This window comes from Micrasema longulum, unplaced genomic scaffold (assembly GCF_059751315.1).
Source record: "Micrasema longulum isolate JH-2025_06_02 unplaced genomic scaffold, ASM5975131v1 h1tg001895l, whole genome shotgun sequence".
Classification (NCBI taxonomy): Eukaryota; Metazoa; Arthropoda; class Insecta; order Trichoptera; family Brachycentridae; genus Micrasema; species Micrasema longulum.
In genome coordinates this window covers 65,727-87,262 of record NW_028279069.1, presented here as the reverse complement: position 1 = coordinate 87,262, position 21,536 = coordinate 65,727, and the positions used below count along the sequence as shown (strand labels likewise).

At 32.2% G+C, this 21,536-nt stretch overlaps 1 protein-coding gene across 1 annotated transcript in view; it reads right to left on the bottom strand.

Annotated features, from left to right (window-relative positions):
- LOC148273612 (uncharacterized) overlaps positions 1–21,536 on the bottom strand; it is a 44,370-nt gene that overhangs the window by 4,602 nt on the left and 18,232 nt on the right. Inside the window, exon 3 of the mRNA XM_088238431.1 lies at positions 1,272–1,432. Coding sequence (XP_088094557.1) covers positions 1,272–1,432 — 161 coding nt within the window. The remainder of the gene's footprint in view (positions 1–1,271; positions 1,433–21,536) is intronic.

The window sequence follows — 21,536 nt, the reverse complement described above, 5'->3', positions numbered from 1 at the left end:
AGCGAATGACATGACGCTTTTCTAGGAATGACTTGTTAACAAAAGAAAGTTTACATGTAATGTTATACATGGTCCAATTACGTTTTATCCATCTCATATATCGCTATTGTACTTGTACCTATATCTAATTTAATTCGGCCAACTACAAATTGATAAATCCTCGAAAAGAAACTGTTACCGCGAAACCGTCTAATTTTGCCCGCTTTTTTATTATGTTGATTTTCTAAAAAAAAAAAGTACGTTGTGCTTTACTTTTCAATTACGAAGAATGACTTTGGTAATTATTGAATCGGGTTGCAATTGTAAATTCAGTCATATTTAAATGCGATTTCAAGCAATGAAAAATTTTGATGGCGGGCACAATTACCTCCATGTTTCTCCATGTTTTTTATGTTTTTTATTATGTATTATTTAATTAAGTACCTTCTATTATTTGGCATATTATTTATTACTCCTATTTCTTACTATAGTATTGAGTGAGTTTCTAGAAAACATATCTCAATTATCGTTTCAATCATGTTTTTATGCACGTTCTATTGATTTCAATGATACTATTATTTCGTTTTTTTTAAGACTCCTATATTTTACTATTATTTTGTTGATTTTAACGATACCATTATTTTGTATATTTGATTATGTGTGAATCTTAATGTGTATTATTTATATTTTAAAAAATTATTTCTGATTATTTTTTTTGCATGGTATTCTTTGGAATTTTATTATTTATACCTTTTTCTAGATTGTTATTCTATTGCATCACATGTCATTGTAATTTAATCTAATTAATTTTATTATGTATTTTGATTGTTGATTATTATGGCTTGACACGGGCATAGCCTAAAAAGCTTTAATAAGTTCATTAATATTTAAACTAGTGTAATTTTGAATGAATAAATAAATAAAAATTTAAAAAAATCAACTGAGGCTCAGAGGCACTGTTTTCTGCTAGTATTTATTAAAACACGGCCTCGTGGTGTAATGGTCAGCGCGTTTGCCTACCATGCAAGAGGTCTCGGGTTCGATTCCCGGCATGGTTGATCTGAAATATTTATTTAAAAAGGGTGTTTCACACTAAAATATTTCATAGTCCCTCGACTGGTACCTGAAGCGTAAGACTGATCACCTTACCTTCATGTAACAAAATTTATCCAGATATGCTGCGATTGGTGTACCAATCCAGTGCCCTATGCACCGTTAGGTGCGGAAAGGGAATAATGAATGAATGAATGAATTTATTAAAACAAAAATAGATAAAGTATTGAATTACTTACATTATCGGCGACCAATTTGCTTTTGATCCATTCGTTTTCATCGCTGGTTTCAATGGAGACGAGATCCATACAACGCTTCCTACAGAAGTTCCTTCCTCCGAGCCAATCCTCTTCCACGTTTCTTAGTTCAGGGTCTCGCCAGCCCATAAAGTAGCCTTTACCTGGTGACAAAACACGAACAAAATTAATAAATAAAACTCTTTTACGTCCTTAAGACGCACGAAAGATCATTTGAAATCAAGGACGTATAAAAAAGGGGTTAAGGGGTTTCATCGATAACTCGGCCATTTTAGAGAGTATCAATTTTTATATTCCTGATGGCTATCTCCGACAGCGTCAGCACAGACTGTTTTACCTCCCGGTTTCCAGAACCAACCTGCCTCTGGTCATGCCGATTGGAAGAGCAGTCAAGCAGCTGAACATTATCACTTTGGAGATCGACATCTTTCACATTAGTGAAACTATGTTTAAGAGGCAAATACTCTTGCTATTATAGAGTATTATACCTTAATAATGTCGAACCATTGCTCAAGGGTTCTTGGTTTGATATAAAGATCCAATATAACGTCTTAAATCCTTTGTTATTTGTTATGTTACTTTGTGAATAAATAATTTGAATTTGAATTTGAAAAAATAGACACATTATTCCTATACTAGCCACAAATATTTCATTAGTGGGAGATCTGTAAATGCGTGGAGTGGTCTGCCTCAAGAATAGTCAAGACACTGTCGGTTGATGCTTCGAAAACAAATTGGAGATATTACATAGGAAGTACAATATGCACTCCAGGAGTGGTATTCTGAATACAGTAGCGCTCGTAGAGATCACATTTCCAACGCGAATTTACGTACACGTAGGTACACGCTATCAGTAGCTCAATCATAAATAACTATCGACGTGCTAAAAGCGACGTGATAACAATTTTTCACCACGGTTGTTCATCGTATTCGCGATCAGAATGCAACATCCGTGAACACCTAATATTAAATTTCAAAATATTTACGTTTCGCGACGTATAATCCTGCTGCGCAATCACATATTTGAATTTCACCGGTGTAAATATGGAAATATTCCAAAACTGCTATTTTCATTTATTATTAATTAATCATGCTATTTATTGCATTTAGCCGGCGGTTGGCAAGCCAAATATCAAGAAAAGCAATCGCCATCGTAATTGTAATTTACTTCTTCACAATATTTTAAATAATCCCACTTCGCCTGTTTATCTGAGAGAGCTCATCCAACCTCTTTCATAACATGGTCTATCTCTTCGTTCTAGTAACGAGAAAACCCTTTAAATACCCTGTCATCGCTCTAATTTTCTTGCCTCCTCTTTCACAGTAGTAGCCGCTCGATTGTGGAATAATCTACCCACTAATGTTAGAGACGCCCCTTCTTTTTTTACATTTAAGTCAAGATTAAAATGTCCTTATCTAAATATTTAAATTGTTCCTTTATCCTTCTTCTTTTCTTCCCATCCCCTCTCCTCTCTTCATAGTAAAGTGTTAATTTTTTTTTAAATATATTTATTTTTGTTAATCTTTGCTTTTAATTTTTGTGTAAAATTGTAAGATTCAATATGTCTATGTATTTATAATTTTCTCAAACTAAACGGTTTGGGGAGGTACGAATCAATCACAAATAACTATCGACGTGCTTAAAAACATGCTCAGCATTCGAGCGACCACAATGAACAATAATGAACATGCTTAAGTTATCACAGTCATAATTCAACGCGTGTGCAATCTCTAAGTCAACGCTCGTGTCGGTTTGTTTTTAGTTTTCCTCGTAAATAAATACAGTTCATTGGCGAAAAATCGGCGTTTACTATAAAAAATAATACAATATATTGCATTTGCAAAATAGTAAGGAGTATCTTATACAAAAAAGTGAAAATTAAATTACAATTACAATGGCGACTGCTTTTCTTGACATTTGGCTTGCCAACTAATTGCAATGAATAGCATGATAAATAATAAATAAATAAATAAAAATAGCAGTTTTGGAATATTTTCCATATTTACACCGGTAAAATTGAAATATGTGATTGCGCAGCGAGATTATATGTCGCGAAACGTAAATATTATCACATTTAATGTTAGGTGTTCACGGATGTTCCATTATGATCGCGAATACGATAAACAACCACGGTGAGAAATTGTTATCGCGTCGCTTATTAGCACGTCGATAGTTATTTTTGGTTGAGCTACAGGATTTAATCGACAGTGACACAAGTAGATCGTAATTTCTATGCGTTCATATCCCCGGCCTCGCCTGTATATCCGGAATAAATAAATTTGCATCGACAATAACTCGTAGAAAGCGAATACCATTGACTCTCTCCGCAGCCGACGATTGTTTTAATGGTAACCCGACGGAACCTAACCTCAAAGTGCGAATGACGTCTTCACAATGCTCTATGGGGCATGAAAGTGGCATAAACCGATGACAATAGAATCACATGATGTGTTTTCGTTTTCGCATTATAGCAAAGTCTATAATTAGATATAATGGCGCTGATTTAAATGATCGGCTGCTCTAATTGCCAAAGAATTGAATATCTAATATTATTTATTGTTTTAGAATTTACCTTGTGGAATTTTTTTTAATTAATTTAAAATAAAACTTTGATTAATTTGAATTTTTAAAATATTTTTTATTTGCTTCATATAATGGCCACACTAATGATTAAATGTTAAAAAAATTCGGACACGTGTAACTAAATATAAAAATTTTCATTTAGACCATTATTGTGACCTTAAGAAATACTCAAAACACCGAATTAGGTTGAATTGACCAAACCATATTAGTTTTTTTTCCGTTTTTGAATCAGTTTTATACACCATTTGACGTTTAATCATCAGTGTGGCCATTATATAAAGCAAATAAAAATACATAAATCTTCAAATTAATCGCTCTCTAGGGGATAGAGAAGATTCAGAATTCCACCCCTTCCAATTAACTATAGGTACGTTTTCGCGTCATCTGTCTTCATTGGAGTAACGTAGAACTGAGATGGACCTTACATGCATTTTCAAAATACTTAATGCTATAAGTGATGTCCTATCTCTGTTGAAATCAATTTTCTTTCATGTTCCCAACCGTGTCACCAGAAGTCAAAATCTGTTTTTATGACCCAATGTCCAGAATGTGTAGATTAATCAATTCATCACACGACTTGGAATTCTTTGGGACAGATCTTCCGGCTTTTCGTAGATCTCTTCGCGACTAAACAGTGTTGGGTGAAGTTGGATTGGCATGGTTTAGCTCGAAGTCTTATGTCTTTCGTTTATATGAATATATTGTATACCATTATTGTTTTGCCCTTGTTGGTCTTTGCTACATAGTTTTATGTTCTTTTTGTTCAGTTTCATGTATTTATGTTTCTTCATGTAACTGTTGTAATTAGCTTAGGTCCGGCCGTATAAATAATAAATAAAAATAAATAAATAAAATTAATCAAAACACTATTTAAAATATTTTACTCTAAAGAGTATGTTTGTGTATTATATGTCAACGGAATCGGTCAAAAATATCTAATGCAAAACGAAACAAATAAAGATTTCGGATACGTATTACAAACATGCATGTTCCAAAGATTACTAACATTTTTATACATTCAATTTGGTATAATACCAGCTACCTACTGAATTCATCTTTATTAATATGGAAGTCTCGGTATTTACAGTCACAACAACAACAAACCATCACGCCGCTACCCCGTAGGGGTAGGCAGAGAGGATAAAACGCCATATCACTCTGTCTTTGCATACCGACCTCGCTTCCTCTACAGATACATCTTCTCATGCACGCACGCCGATTATTCCTACTCTTGACATGTCCATCTTCAAGTATTTGATGGACTTGATCGTGCCATTTTTTTCTCGGTCTTCCTCGTTTTTTGCGTCCGTCAATATTCGCATCGTAGATCCTTTTAGCCGTTCTTTCGCTGTCCAGTCGCTCTACATGTCCAAACCATCGCCGTACCCCTTTTTTGATTCTGTCGATAATGCAAGTCGTAGCCGTACACAGTTCACGGATCTCGACATTTGTGCACCTATCATACATCGTTTTACCACACTTTCGCCCGAGGGATCGCATATCGACAGCATTTAACGTACTTTCAAAATTATTATTATAGTTCCATACTTCGCTCCCATACATTAGAGTTGACATTAGAACTCCATTGTGAACTGCTAGTTTTGCCTCCTGCGATAAATATTTGTTTGCCAACGTAGATTTCAGTTCACCGTTCACCCTGTTCCCGGCACTCACCCTCCCTTCAATATCGTTCTCAGTCTTTCCATCCCTAGTAAACATACTTCCCAGATCACAATGTCTTCTACCTAATTCAGAATATCTCAAATTGCAAATTGCTTTTCTTGCATACATCGTAGACTTAAACACTTAACCTTTTTCAATCTGCCACAATCACACAGTTTAGCGAGCAGCTTAAAGCAGTAGCTCAATCACAAATAACTATCGACGTGCTAATAAGCGACGTGATAACAATTATATTAATCAGTAAAAATAATATTATTTTAAAAGAAAATAAAATGACAAAAAAACTATTGTAAATATTTCGTTATTTGTTAAATTCCCAGGGAAACTACTTCTTTTGTTTTTCATCGGCAAATCTACACGTCTTTATAGTAAGTTATTTGTATGCGTACATACGTATATTCTCACATTTTTATAGAGCTATAATTTCAATTAAAAAGTCCATAGAAGGGCATTCATTTTCAAATAGATGAGATAAATATTAATTTGTAAATAAAGTAAGAAGGAAATTAAATACAAACACTAACATGCAAACAAATAATGATGTTTGTAAAATAAACATTATTTAATATTATTTGATTAAAAAATATTAAATATTAATTTTTAATGATTCTTAAGACAAAAATAATTTAATTTAATTTACTGTTATGAAATTTTGAATTTTCTATCCTTACCGCTGTTTTGTATAAATACATTGAATTTATTAATAAATATACTAGTCTCGAAGATGTCGCGAAAGCGATGAAACCGGTCAATGGATATTCCAAATTTGTGGATCAAAGTATCACTCGTCTTTTATTTTTATAATAATTAAAAAAAAACAAAATTTGAAGTAGTAAATAGACGGAAGTTAGATATAAACTTAGAGTATATTAAGGATATAAATGAAAGTTAACAGAGCTATCTTTCAATGTGTACAAAATCGTTTTTTTTTTTGCGAAAATATGTATATTTGTATGGAAATTTTTAAGTTCTTTCGTTAATGACCTGTAACTGAACATGTTTCAAACACAATTTTATGTAAATATTAAATTTTTCACACGGAAAATTAGATTTTAGGGGAGCGCGGGGTAATGAGAGCGAGCGGGTAATCGAAGCGATGGCAATTGTACGGAACCTATGCACAATCGAGTGACCTTAACCAACATTGTCAACCATTGAAAAAGTTCATCTGATGTACATGAGCCGTCAGTGCCCTGCGTTGAGTCACGAGAGACATTTGTGAGTTTTTCGGTCCGCGTTAATAAAAAAACAGCCAATTGCCAGCGTTCAGGTAAGGATGTAGATATATTCTTATTGTATTATGTTTACGCTTATTGCATGCCTAGATTCATTTTCTTTCAAGGGCCATTCGTCAAATTGTGTTTGAAAGTCGAATAAGATATTTGTGTTATTACTTTTAAAGACGGTTGTCAGCGGGCAATGAGAGCCTATTGAGTCCATTGTAAGCCCAATGCCACGATCGTACATCAATAAAAACAAGGTATTCAAGATCAAACTTTATTCTGAAATCTTAACAAACACACAACTAAGATTTGCTTAGTTATGTGTTTGTTGAGATTTGGAGAAGTAAAAATTATGGCTCCAATTTCCCATATGAGCGTTAAATGGGCTCTTATTACCCGCATGTATGGGGTAATGGGAGCGATTGACTATTTTAAATAAATCTTTATTGTGCCTTAATGCATGGCTTTAGTTGATTTAAACTGTCATGAAAAGATAGCCAAATAAACGCCGTTTAAGTTATCAATAAAAAATGATAACAAAGTAAACAAATGTGGTTTTTATTAAACATTTTCCCTTAGTAGGCTCCAATTCCCCTGCTCTCCCCTACTTTATACACATTTTACTATCTTCTATAGAATTGTATTATTTATTATTTGTACTATGTCATTCTGGCTTGTTATTCTATTGCGTCACATGTTATTTATTATAATTTAATCTATTTCACTACATATTTTTTATTGTTACTTATTATGGCTTAACACGGATACAGCCTAAAAAGCCTTAATGAGTTTATTCATATGTAAACGAGTGTATTTTTGAACGAATAAATAAATCACATGCAATAAGGCCCTAACATAACTAAACTTCTATACTTCTATTCAATTCGACGCAATTATTTCATCTACTTTCCAGGAAACCCCGAAAAGTCTTTTTTTTAATTGGAAAAATAATGATGAAAGTAAGTTAAATGCTGTCGAAATGCGATCCCTCGGGCAAATGTGGGGTAAAATGATGTATGATAGGTGCACAAATGTCAAAATCCGTAAACTATGTAAGGCTGAGACATGCATTATCGATAGAATCAAGAAAGGGGTGCTGCGTTGGTTTGGACATGTGATGGTTTGTTGTTGTTGCATTAAATAGTTTTTGTCTGAAGGATATTTCAATAAAGTGTTACTGGGATAGAGATACAAGAGTTTGTAAAATGATATTACATACATTTAAAATTTGTGGATTTATGTTTCACTCTTCTTTTATTTCTATAATAAATTTTAATAAATTACCATCACGAATTTTCACTGAAATTAAAATATTTTAAGCATTTATTTTTCAAGTCGTTTCAGATAAGATATAGTGGATTTTATAACCCATAATTTTCCTTATTTAAGAAAAAATTAAAGCACGCATCATAACAAAGTTTTGAATAACGAAAGTAGGTTAAAAGTACTTTTTATTAACAAATTTTGACGCAATATAAATTCCATAAGGAGTACACGTAACCTGTTATATTATCTAAATAATACAATAATATTTGGTTGTCACTTTGGTTACGTGTTCAGGTTCCCATGGCACAGTTTGTAATGTCAATTGTCACTAAAACAAAATTAAACATTTCGTTGAATGAGTCGTAAAATGGATATAGGTAAAGCCGTTGGCATAAATTTTGCGCAGATTTCGTAAAATCACACATTGAAAAGTTACGAGTAAACCGAGAACTTGGTGAAAAATGTCTTTAACCCTTTATAGGACCAGTGGCAAATATTTAAGTCACTTTATTTAACGATTATTTTTTACTAACCTAAAAAAAACTTTATGTATGTATTAAAATGATGTAGACGGTGATCAATATACATAACACTTTTAATCTAGTTGACACTTATTGCCTGCGTTATGAAAACAAATATCATATGATAACAGGACTGATCATCTTACCATCATGTAACAAAAACGAACAAAATACGTTGCGATTGGTTTACCGATGAAGTTCCTTATGAATTATTGGGTGCGTAAAGGGAATAATGATGATAAAAATATTCTCCGTCTTTGTTGTAACGTGTTATATTTTTCTGGCAACTGGTCCTAACGTCAATTCATAAATTAATAATATTTTTTTATATATACGCCCAATGGGCATTTTTAAGGACATATTTATGCATATATAAAGAAAAGTAGAAAGACACAATGGTTTATATTAGACTTGGTGGGAGTGGAAGCGGGAGAGAGGTGTTCATAATTGAATTTTATTCAGTGATCGTTTGAAAGAAGACAACTTGTTTTCAAAGAAATCAAGACTGGTATGTTTATTGGCAGACCTAAAAGTTCTGGGCATAGGGGAATGAAAACCATAGTTAGTTCTATGGTTATCGATATGAAAGAGTAAGTTTTGTCTGAGTTTCAAGTTGGGATATTTAATTTTATTGAGCTCAGAAGTTCGGGCGCATCAAAGAGTGAGTTGAGAATTTTGAATTGGACTAGAATGTCGGATTTATTTCGACGGTCTTGAAGAGAAGATATATTTAAGCTAGTTTCTAACTCATTATACGTATATTGGTCTCTGGAAAAGCCCAACCTCCAGCCTATCTTTCTTAAAAATCAATGTTGAACTGATTCAATATTCTTGATGTGAACATCATAATATGGAGACCAGATAACAGAGAAATACCTTAGGCGCGGGCAAACTAGGGAACAGAAGAGCGTTTTAATGGTATGGTATTTTTGAAGTCAGTTGTGCTTCTGTTAATAAATCCAAGGAGCTTTAAGAATTCATTGATAACATGTTCAATTTAAATTGTAAAAGACAGTTTAGTGTCAAGTATAATAGCTAAATTTCGTGTACTAGACACAGATGATAATATTTCATCGTTCAGTGAGTAGTCGTATATGATTGGATTTTCCAGACGAAAAAAACTCATAACCTTGCACTTACTTAAGTTGAGATGTAGATTATTTGATGAGCACCAGGTGCTGAAATACAGTAAATCAGATGAACAGTCGGAAGGGCTGTCAATCTGTTTGAGAATCTTGGTGTCGTCAGCAAACAGCCAAATTGATGAAGTAAGACAAACATTTTTTAGATCATGCCGCTATGTCGTCAATTTATTTGCACAATGCATACGTACGCCGTATGCCTTATACTAAACGGAAGAGAAACACTCCCATTGAGTAGTTTGAGAACAATAACTAACAGTGAAAGCTGATAATATGGGTGACCTCAATATTATACTGATAAAACTAGAGTCGATTTATTTATCTAACACTATAGTATATACCCATATATACACGGTTTTTCAGGGCGCAAAACTTCAGTAAAACATTTTTCACGGTGAGCTTTAAAAGAAATCCTAAAAAATTTTTAAAAAAACATTATCCAATTTTTTTTTTTTCTTTTCAATAATCTCAAAATGGAGTAAATCTTGGATTTCTTGGACTTGTACCCCTTCAATAAACCCCTGCCTCTCCTCAACAAAACAAAATTGAGATAAAACCGTATTTGACCAACGAAGCGATACGCACCAGACGCGGGCAAGTGAAGCGGCTGGGTAGGAGAGGGGTAGGGGTTTGTGGAGGGACAGCTTGTCCGAGAAATGAAGGATTTACAACATTTTGAGAAACGTTTTTTTTTTAAATGACTTTTTGGAAAAAAAATATTAGGATTTGTTTTAAAGCTTACCATGAAGAATGTTCATCCAAAGTTTCGCATTCTGGCCATGAAAAACCGTGTATAGTACTTAAAAGTAGCATGGCAAAAAATAAATATTAGCTTTTTTATACCCATATTTCTATTACCCAAATATTCTAATTTTCGTGGGCATTTTCAACGCGTTGTAAATAACTTACTATTAGAAAATGAAAATCAAGTTGGGGTAGAGAGGGGTTCAAACCTCGAACTTCTGATCTGTGAGTCCGAAACACTAGCCACGGAACAACTACCCAATTTTTTAAATACATAAAATACGGGCGGACATATTGCCTTGATGTAATAGTCAGCGCGTTTGCCTACCATGCAGGAAGTTCGATTCCCGACATGGTTTATGTGAAATATTTATTTAAAAAGGGTGTTTTCACACTAGAATATTTCATAGTCCCTGGACTGGCACCTGAAGTGTAAGACTGATCATCTTACCTTCATGTTACAAAAATGATCAAGATACATCGCGATTGGTGTACCGATGCAGTACCCTATGCACCATAAGGTACGGAAAGGGAATGATGTTGATGATGATGTGATCCAATTTTTTTTTTTTTATTATTATTTTTAAAATATGTTTATAGTAGATACAAACAATTTAAAAAAATGTTTTTGTAATTTTTAAATTTTTTTTATCAATAAATTTCATAAAAGGTACATGTTTTTTAAAAAAAAAATACAGATCTACTTTATACATCTAGTAAATGTTATCACTGAAACTCTCCAAAAAAAGAGACTTACTCTTGAGCTTGGAGAGTGACTTACACTGTTGTAGTTGTTTATTTATAAGAGTTTATATAATTTTAAATACGAGTAAATGAAAAGAAAAACATAGGACATATAGAGAAAAAACATAAAAAAATAATACATTCTTACTAATTAACATTTAATGCAGTTTTTACAGGTGTTCAAAAAATTTCTTTAGATTTACTTTAAATTTATTTATTGTTATATTATTTTTTATTGTTTTTAGTTCATTGGGGAGATCATAATATTTTTTTACACCTTTGAAAACAAAGCTATCTTGACCATGATTTGTGTGGAATTTAGGAATTTTAAAATTATTTAGGTATCTGAGTGACTAATTCATCTCAAATTCTTTTATTTTTTCTTTTTTATAAATTTGTATAATAGAATTTATTTTACAAATTACCAAATCATATATGTCCAGTGTAATAGGCAGTCGTGCTGTATTTGTACATTTAAATAAAATAACCAAATAAAAAATCCTTGTTTGATAGATCACATGATGTGAAACAACGCCCAAATATAAAATAATTCAAACAATTTAAATACTCGATTCTTATTCAAATCAGTAATGTGTCTACCGTCCATCCAGGAGGTGTAAAATTCCAATTAACTAAAGGACATCTTGAAAATCCAGTGACTCAGATAACCGCCAGTCCAAATTTACATAATACATTAATATTCTGAGAAGATCTTGCCTCTTGTTTGATTTAGATAAATAAAAATATGTAGATGGCGTAATATGGGAAAGCGGGGCTCGTTGAGTCCAACGCATTTCGTGACCAAGCATTTACTGTATGTTTATTTATGAATGCCCATAATACTCTTACCAAATAATAATCTATAATATATCTAAGTAAATGCAGATTTAAAAAGAAACAAGTTTCCGAAGTGTGTCATTGTTTCATTTCATGAAGGTACTGGACATTAGACAATGACGAATTTCAGTGTCTTTTTAAAAAAAAAATTATTTGTTTATAGAATATTAAACTAAGCCCAAAAATTTTTTTAAATATTTTTATCGTGTTATCAGCGCTATGATTTTTTAAAGTTTTGTATTTCTGAAATAACTCCGCGTGTGACGTCAGAGGTTGTTCTATGACAGTTCTTCTGATTGGTTCGTTTGCGGTGACCCTATCGGATATCTTTCAAAGCTCTCATATCATTGGATGGTTCATATGAACCAGTGACGACATTTAAAGTAGTGCGTTTTTATTAAAATATTTTATTTTTTTCGTACAATTTAAAGAAATTTTACGGTACATTATAATGCTCTTATTTTTACCGCGCTCAAGAAAACTTTTTTGTATTTAATTCCCCGTAGGGCTGAAGTTCCTCATTTAAAAAAATGGTCATTGGCACATTTCTGGTCACGCGGCTACAAGAGTAGATCCCAGCAGAATGCTCGTACGAGGTTTTCTGTGATTTGAATTATTTAATTCCAAAAACGCGTACGAAATTTGCTCAGAGGAATTTCTCTTTTGTGCCCCGAAGAGTGTTCAATGTTCTGGATGAACATATAAAATTCTCCAAAACGAAAGCCATTTTCAGGAGTGTACACGTCTGGATTTTGTTTAAGGGAAGAGACCATTGCAGGAGACTGCTGCGAGATATTATATAGATTTTTATACCACTAAGCGTGTTGTCCAGATGCCCTTAGAAATATACATGTATGTTTATGTGATAATATTTAATTTGAATTTTTGCTATTATTTAATTATGTACGTGCTTTCACTTTCCATTATGTTGTATCCCAACTCAATACAGGGCCCTTGGCCTCATAGAGTTTTGGATACGTTATTATTGTTTTTTTTGTAATATGTATATATTTGTATGAATAAATAAATAATAAAATAAAAAAATACCTACATGTAAAATCGCAGTAAGTCTTTCAAATACATGTTTTTTAAAATGAGTTTTTTGTAATTCACATAGATACGAGTATTTACATTTTGCCGGCATTTTCAGATATTTTAAAGTTAATCCCGATTACCTAAAATGGCCACAAATAATTCACACACAAAATGAAGAAAGGAGCTCTGGCTGGTTTCGACATGTAGAACGAATGGACAGCGAAAGAACGGCTAAGAATATTTACAATGCGAATGTTGATGGATGCAGAAATAGAGGAAGACCGAGAAAGACATGGCATGACCAAATCCAACAAATACTTAAAGATGGAAATGTCAAAAGTCGGAATAATCGGCGCGCACTCATGAGAAGATGTATGAATATAGAGGAAGCGAGATATGTATGCAAAGATAGAGTGATGTGGCGTTCTATCCTCTCTGCCTACTCTTACGGGGAAACGGCGTGATATTTTGTTGTTGTTGTTGTTGTTTATTATTGAATCGAGATTGGGATTAAGCAATATTTATTATTTATACAACAGAGTAACAGAGTGAATAATTTTATTTATGTTGTATGTCTATGTATATTGTATAACTACAGTGCACACTCGCCAATAAGGAGAATTCATACATTTGCAAATGAATACGCAAATGACGTAGATATATTTAATATAACACTTTTAAATTTTAAAAGGCAGTGTATCAATTTACTATCTTCAAATTGTAATACCTAAATAATACTATGCTGATTTCAATTGTTTACCGTTTATTGACTTATATATGTATTCTTAGAAAATATTTTTCTAACTTCTTCTAAATTTAAGATTATTTTAATACAACCTTTACGAAAAAATGTACTCCTGTTCTCCACTGCAAATATATGTATGTATTATTATGTATCCTCATACATTTTCTACTAATACGTAATGATTTTTAATTTTTTAAAATTTTTCTTTTTCTTTTTCTTTCACTTCTTAATTCACTTTTTTTGCTCCTTTCTTTGTGTAAAATGCATTTCTGTCTTCATATTTAAAAATGCACTTCTGTTCTTTCCACTTTTATACTATATGATATTTTTCGTTTTCTTTTAAAAATCATTTATGTTTTTTTGCTACTTCTTTGTAAAATACATGTCTGTCTTTATTTGTATATATGTATGTTAAAACATGTAAAATTCTAAAAGGCGTTTAAAAAAATAAATAAATGTCATTAAAAAAATACTTACCTGATCTTAAAATGTTGCAAACAATTTTCCAGTCTTAATGATATATATTTATACGCAAGCGTTCGTTGGTCAAGTTAAAAAAAGTAACAACTTAACAAAATAATTAGGCTACGGAGTTTTTTTAAGAAATGTGTACAAAAAATATCAGTTAAATAAATAAGTTATTATCGTTGGCGGGTGCAAATCTGCCAGTCTCCTTTGACACAACAAATCCCGCATTACCTTTTTAAGTACTTATTAAAAGATAGTCAAAGTAATTTTCTCATAAATTACTGGTCTGTCGAAGCTGATTCGCACGTTTTCACTAAAGCTAATAGACATGGAATTTTTCTGTCTTTTTCATTACAAGATGTTGTGTTCAGTATCAACTATCTACGTGACGTTTTGTATTTGCTCTAAAGTCGTGATTGTGACTTTGAATAAGAAATTTCATTTTCCAAGCTCATTGATAAACGGAAGGAGAAAATTAATCTATATTATGAATAGTGATGTTAGAAATAGAGATTTTATTACCTAATTAGTATCTAAAGAAAAAACGCTACTTTTCTAAGATTTTACCAGAGAAAACAGCCATTTTTTTTCTATCATCAGCCGTCTCTTGTCCAATGTTGAACATAGGCCTCCCCCTTTAGTCTCCATATTTCCGTATCCTGAGCCAACCGCATCCAACCACTTCCTGCAACTCGTCTTATGTCATCAGACCACCTTGTCTGAGGCCTGCCGACACTTCTTCTACCCGTTCTGGGTCGCCATTCCAGGACTTTTTTGGTCCATCTAGAGTCTGTGATTCTGGCTATATGACCAGCCCAGCTCCATTTCTGGTTGGGAGCCCTATGGACCACATCGGTGATCTTTGTTCTCGCTCTAATCCATCCATTAGTTTTTCTGTCTAAACTAATATGTCAATATATAATATTTGAAACATAATACTAATAAAATCTATACATTAAAAAAGCGTAGGTTTATAGGTAGGTAAGTAAATAACTTTCAAGAATTTAATATATAATTATGCATTTATGTTATTAATGCTAAAAGTTACAATAAATAACCAAAATAAAACTTTAAAAAAATGTGTATTTATACGAGAAATGCAAATAGGTAGAATAAATAATACCTTTCAACAACAGAGGAAAACAGGGATGAAAGTAGGCCGATTGCTGTCGAAATGCGATCTCTCCGGCGAATGTGTGGTAAAACTATGTACGATAGATGCACAAATGTTGAGCTCCGTACATTATGTAAGGCTGAGACAAGCATTATCGACAAAATCAAGAAAGGAGCTCTGCGCTGGTTTGGACATGTACAACGAATGGACAGCGAAAGAACGGCTAAGAATATTTACAATGCGAATGTTGATGGATGCAGAAATCGAGGTAGACCGAGAAAGACATGGCATGACCAAATCCAACAAATTCTTAAAGATGGACATGTCAAAAGTCGGAATAATCGGCGGCGTGCATTATAAGATGTATGAATGTAGAAGAAGCGAGATCTGTATGCAAATATAGAGTGATGTGGCGTTCTATCCTCTCTGCCTACCCTTACGGGGAAACGGCGTGATGGTTTGTTTGTTTGTTTACTTCGAATAAATAATGTTAGTTGATCCAGAAAATGCGCATCTTGAACATATTACTTTTAATATTTTACCGTTTTTGCTTGTAGATGTAATATTAATAATACTAAAATAATTAATTATGCCTTTTCATCCTTTTTTAGCTTGTATTATGTATATGTAATTTTAATACGCTTTTGATATTTTTTTAACCTGTATTTAGTACATATATTTTGTTAATTTTAAAAACTTTTTCATTCTTGTAATTTTTTTACATTTGCACTCTCGTACTTGTTCAGCTTGTATGTAAAGTATGTACATGCATGTGATTTTTAAACTTTTCATATTTTTTAATTTTTCTTTTAGATATTGTATTATGTAAATACCGTTTTGAATTTATTTCCCTTCCTTCTATAATGTTTATTTTGTAATTTTTAAAACATTTTCATACCTTTTTAATTTGTAGTGAATCATAATTTTTATTCTGCTTTTGTAAATAATGTTATATTTTAAAATAAAAAAACAAATGCTGTTTGTAAACATCAAAAAACAAACTTTTTTCATACACAAAAAAACAACATCTTTCCATTTTTTTACAAACGCATTCTCTTCAAATGTAACCCTGATAGATCGACCAATAAAACATTTATGCTCCTAACTTATTTTTTACATACTCGATTGAAGATTTTAATATCTACGAACACGCACAGCGGAAAGATCTATATTTCTCTGAAAACCGCACGTAAATCGGTTAAGCCGTTTATGAGGAGTACGGTGACATCACACGTACGGAGGAATTATATATATAAAGATGTAAAATATGGTTTCAATTTAAATATAAAAAAATATTTTAAAAATCAAGTGTGAAGCCATTTATACTTTAAATAAAAAAAAGTAAATAAGTAACTTATATACATAACAAGAACATATTCTTGAAAATGTAGCAGTTGTGTCCGAAAATATTTTTTTTGTTTGAGTTTGAAATTTAAATCGTTGACCCCATCAATAGTTTATCCGTACGTTGCAAATTAATTTACATGTAGGCACTGACTACATAACAATATACATATATATCTCCAGTTTAAAGTGATATTTAGTATGCAGTCTGCGAAGCAGATGGAGAAATCTGGCGAAATTATCGAGTCTGGTCGCATCAAAATATATGGCAACCAGCTCAACTCAGGCGCGGTCGATATTCGGTCATTATTATGAGCCCCTTAAAAGGCTGTATAGTCTGATAAAAGTAAGGAAACAAGACGATTTTGCCATTTTCAACGCCGTTCTTTCGAAACGATCCATTTAAAAATGCAAAATTTCCAGATAAAAACGATCATTTCTGAAATCCTAAAAGGGAAATCGAGTGGAGCTGGCATGTTCGCCTGCCATGCTTGAGGTCCTGGGTTCGATTTCTGAGAGGGTCAGCATAAAATATTTGTTAATAAGGTAGTAATAAATTATTAACTTTTCATAGCATCATATGATAGTTTTGTTAAAAACCATTTCAGTTCTTGCAAAATCCAAAATCAACACCAAACTTCATTAAATCAATGTCATACTACTATTGCAAATGCAATTAAAGAACGTTTTCACGTAAACTGATGTTTACACGATGAATTTTGCATTTTATAAAAATAATCAAAACAATTCAGTTCAGTTGAGTTCAATGCCGAAAGTTGACGATTATTATAGTGAATAAATCAATATTTTCTGTTTACAAAACAGTGAAAAAGATTAAGTAAAATTAGATTATCAATGAATTTTTTTAACTTTTTCATTCTTGTAATTACGTAATTTTTTTACATTTTATCTCATACTCATTCTGCTTGCGTTATGTGCATACATGTAACTTTAAACTAAATTAAAATAAAATTAATGGCTTTTGTATTTGTGTTCGTAATTATTACCCGTATGATACAATAAGCATGAAGCGGATAAAATTTACAGAATGAAATGCTCCTTCACTTTCTTTTTTTGATTAACAGGAAATCGAAAGTTTGCCTTGAAAAAAATATGTAGGCTGTAGAAGGAACCCAATCCATTCAGCTGTCATTCAAAAATAATATATTATGTTAACAGCCAACATAACGACATAAGTTGATAGTCTAAAATACGATTCAGTAGATACATGAAACAGTAAAACGAAATATTATGGCAGTTCAGTCAAAAGTCGCTAACTCAAAAAACACCGTTTGGAGAAATCGCAATTCGGAGAACTAGGAAAAATCTGATTTTGGTGTTTTGGAAGTTTTATGTAAAAAAGTGTGTCTTACCGAAAAGGTTTTAGGGTTAGTGGGTAACTAAATATAATGTGTTACTCAAAATACCAATTAAATGCTGTTCTGCAGCACTGAAACTGAGAGGAAATGCGGTTGAAAGGGGATCTTTTAGATGCATGGGTGGGAAATCAACGTATGACACGATTACGAATGTTATTTTTATTTATTTATTTATTCTTATTTTTCTTTTACAAACTAAAATTAATAATATATATATGCATATAAAAATGTACTTTAAAAGGAACAACAAAGATACTAATTGATTTACATTAAATAAACACAAATTTTATTTCCAAAATATTTTTTTTTTTTTTTATGGGCCATAAATTTATTTACCTCTATTGTGAGAACGAAGATGATAATAAGGAGATTAAATGGGTAAGTTATTGACACGGGTTAATCGGAATGAAGATGGCACAGGTTAAACCACTCTCTAATCCTAATGGTGTGAGAAGTATGGTAATATTATGGTTTAACCTGTTTGTCAAGGGAGAGAGATGTCAGCACATTGCCTCACGTGACTGGTTTATTCGTTTATTTATCTATTTTTTGTGTTAGAAAATGAATCCGCAAACGTATGAAAAGCCAAACAATTTTGTCTACGATTGCAATGGAATAGGAAAATACATTCATTGATTTATTTGATATTGATATTGATTTATTAATACTTTTACAATGTTTGTATTCCTTTTATTTATACAGAATAATGTTCCCTCACTGCGGTGTCCCGTGCCGAGGGAAACATTTTACAAAAAGTGAGATATGCCTTAAATGAGTTATTTAACAAAGTTAACATAATAAAAATAACAAAAACGTAATTAATCTATTAAACCTAATAATCATTAACATAATAAGTAATATAAACTAAAATGACCATAAAAATATTTTTTTATACAGTACAAAAATTTTACCAATTTGGCTTGATCCACTCATCGATCCGTGCGCAACCCACCTCCGCTATCCATTTCTTAATAGCAATTTTATATTGTGAGTACTAACTAATTGTCCTTATGGATAATGGGAGTAGATTGTACACTTTAACCGAGTAGTAGGCCAACCCTCATTGACCGAAGGTTGTATTAATTTTTAGTTGTTTTTGCATAATTAGGGTGGAGTATCTAGTAACTTTTGTATTTGTGAAAGAAGTTATGGAAGGTAGAGAATAATGTTTGTGTGCGTATACTAACAGAGCTTTCACACAAATAGATATTACATTAAGATTTACGAATATACCGAGGGAGCTAGTTCTGATTGGGTCTCTTAAGATAATTATGAATTAATAAGGGGCTGTGAAATACTTTTATTAATTTCGAATTCCCGCGAAAACGCCTTATTGCATTAGCCACGCCCCTTGTACGTCACAATTTGCATTAGATTATGACGTTTTGTCATACCATTACGTACTTTGTATGAAGAGACCGTCGTATATCTCGTCTCATCCGCTTTTATTTACATAAATTAATGAATTTAGTTTTTTTCGTGTTATAAATACTGTATAGTACCCGAAGATGGACCCCCTAAAATTTTAAGATGGAGACCTAAGCAAAATAAGCGAGGCATCGGAAAACCTAAAAAAAGATGTTCCGACAACATAGCTGCTGTAGGGGGTAAAGATTGGCTGCAGGTTGCTACTGACCGAGAAAAATGGAAGGATATGAAAGAGGCCCATATCTAGCAGTGGAGGAAAGAAGGCTGAAGAAGAAGAAGAAGAAGAATATAGTACCCGAATACAAATAGTAAGAAAAAATGCCAAACATTGTAGACGAACTTGAATCTTGACGTCACGAGTGTCACGATCAATCGCGGCGCGTTTTCGTGAAGGCGTATTTCTTTAAAAAATCAATTTTTTAATTACGAACGAGAACATTTTTGCCCATTATCCGCATTGATTTTGAAAATACGAATAATTTTTCTAAATCAATTTTACATAATTATATCGGTTTTCGTAGTGTACAGTCCACATAGAATAAAACATCTGATTCTCTCTTATTTTTTTTCAAATAACGAAGTCAAATTTTTTCGTATACGGGTCTAAATTATATGATTATTTTAAAAAAATCATGGAAAATAGATTATGTATACCTATCTTTATATATATGTAATTCCTCTGTACGTGTGATGTCACCGTACTCCTAAACGGCTTAACCGATTTGCGTGCAGTTTTCAAAGAAATATAGATCTTTGAGCTGTGCGTGTTCGTAAATATTAAAATCTTCAATCGAATAAGTAAAAAAAAAGTTAGGAGCATAAATGTTTTATTCATCGATCTACCAGGGTTGCATTCGAGGAGAATGCATTTGCAAAAAAATTGAAAGATGTTGTTTTTTTTGTGTATAAAAAAAGTTTGTTTTTGAATATTTACAAAGAGTTTTTTGTGGATCTCAATCAGATTCTTTTCTTAAATTCCTTATAATTTCTACCCATTTGATTATTTTTTTTAGATTTTTAGTAACATTAAAATAATTATTAATTCAATACGTTTTTAAAAATCGTATTCCTACATAAGTACACCTCTTTGTTGGTGAGACGACCGGAGTTTGACGTTTGCAAAAAGAATGCCATATTTGAAAAAATATTTATTTTATGTTTTTTAATTCAACCATAAACAAGTACCTAGGTAACTACTTCGATTCATTTTAAAATTTAATCACAAACAAATACCTAGGTACCTATTTATCAATGAAAAGTCTTTTTCCAAGGTAATAAATAGCAGGCAAGCCAACGTTCGTTCGGGCAGGACAACGTCTGTCGGGTCCGCTAGTATTTTACAAACATTTATTTTTTGATTTTTAAATACCTGCATTTCAAATATTTCATATTTTTCCTAATACTTGGATCCCCTAGCATAGTAAAGAATTTGGTAGAGTTTTTCTTTTTAAATTATCTTAATTATAACTACGTATTTTCTTGATTTTAAAAACCATGACTTTGAATGGGCCATTTATTTTATCAAAATCTTCGGTTCGAAACTTTCAAAGTAAGGTAACGAAGAATCTGCCTCGTACGGGAGACTACCGAGCATCCCACGTTGGAAAGCAAGTTCAAGGATAGACCGTTCACCTCACAGGCGACCTGAGTTATGGGACGGGCCGTTTACATTAATACACGAATTATACGGAACACCTGTGATTTCCTTTCACATAAAAACTGGCCGCTACCTGCTCGTGTACGGACTATACATCTCACATACCCCGACTTTCGATCGGACGCTTCCGAGAAATTCATTGAACGAAAAATGGTAGATTTTTTACTCGTTTTATGTTACGTAACAAAGGGACGTTGTAAACATAAACATACGGTCGCTTCGTGTCGCATGTTTAAGTATTTATTTTTGACTAAAATATAAACAGTAAAGTGGAGAAAAAGAATGTTCGCGTTTTAAAATCTTTCTCACTTAAAAATTGTTTTGGTTTCTCCT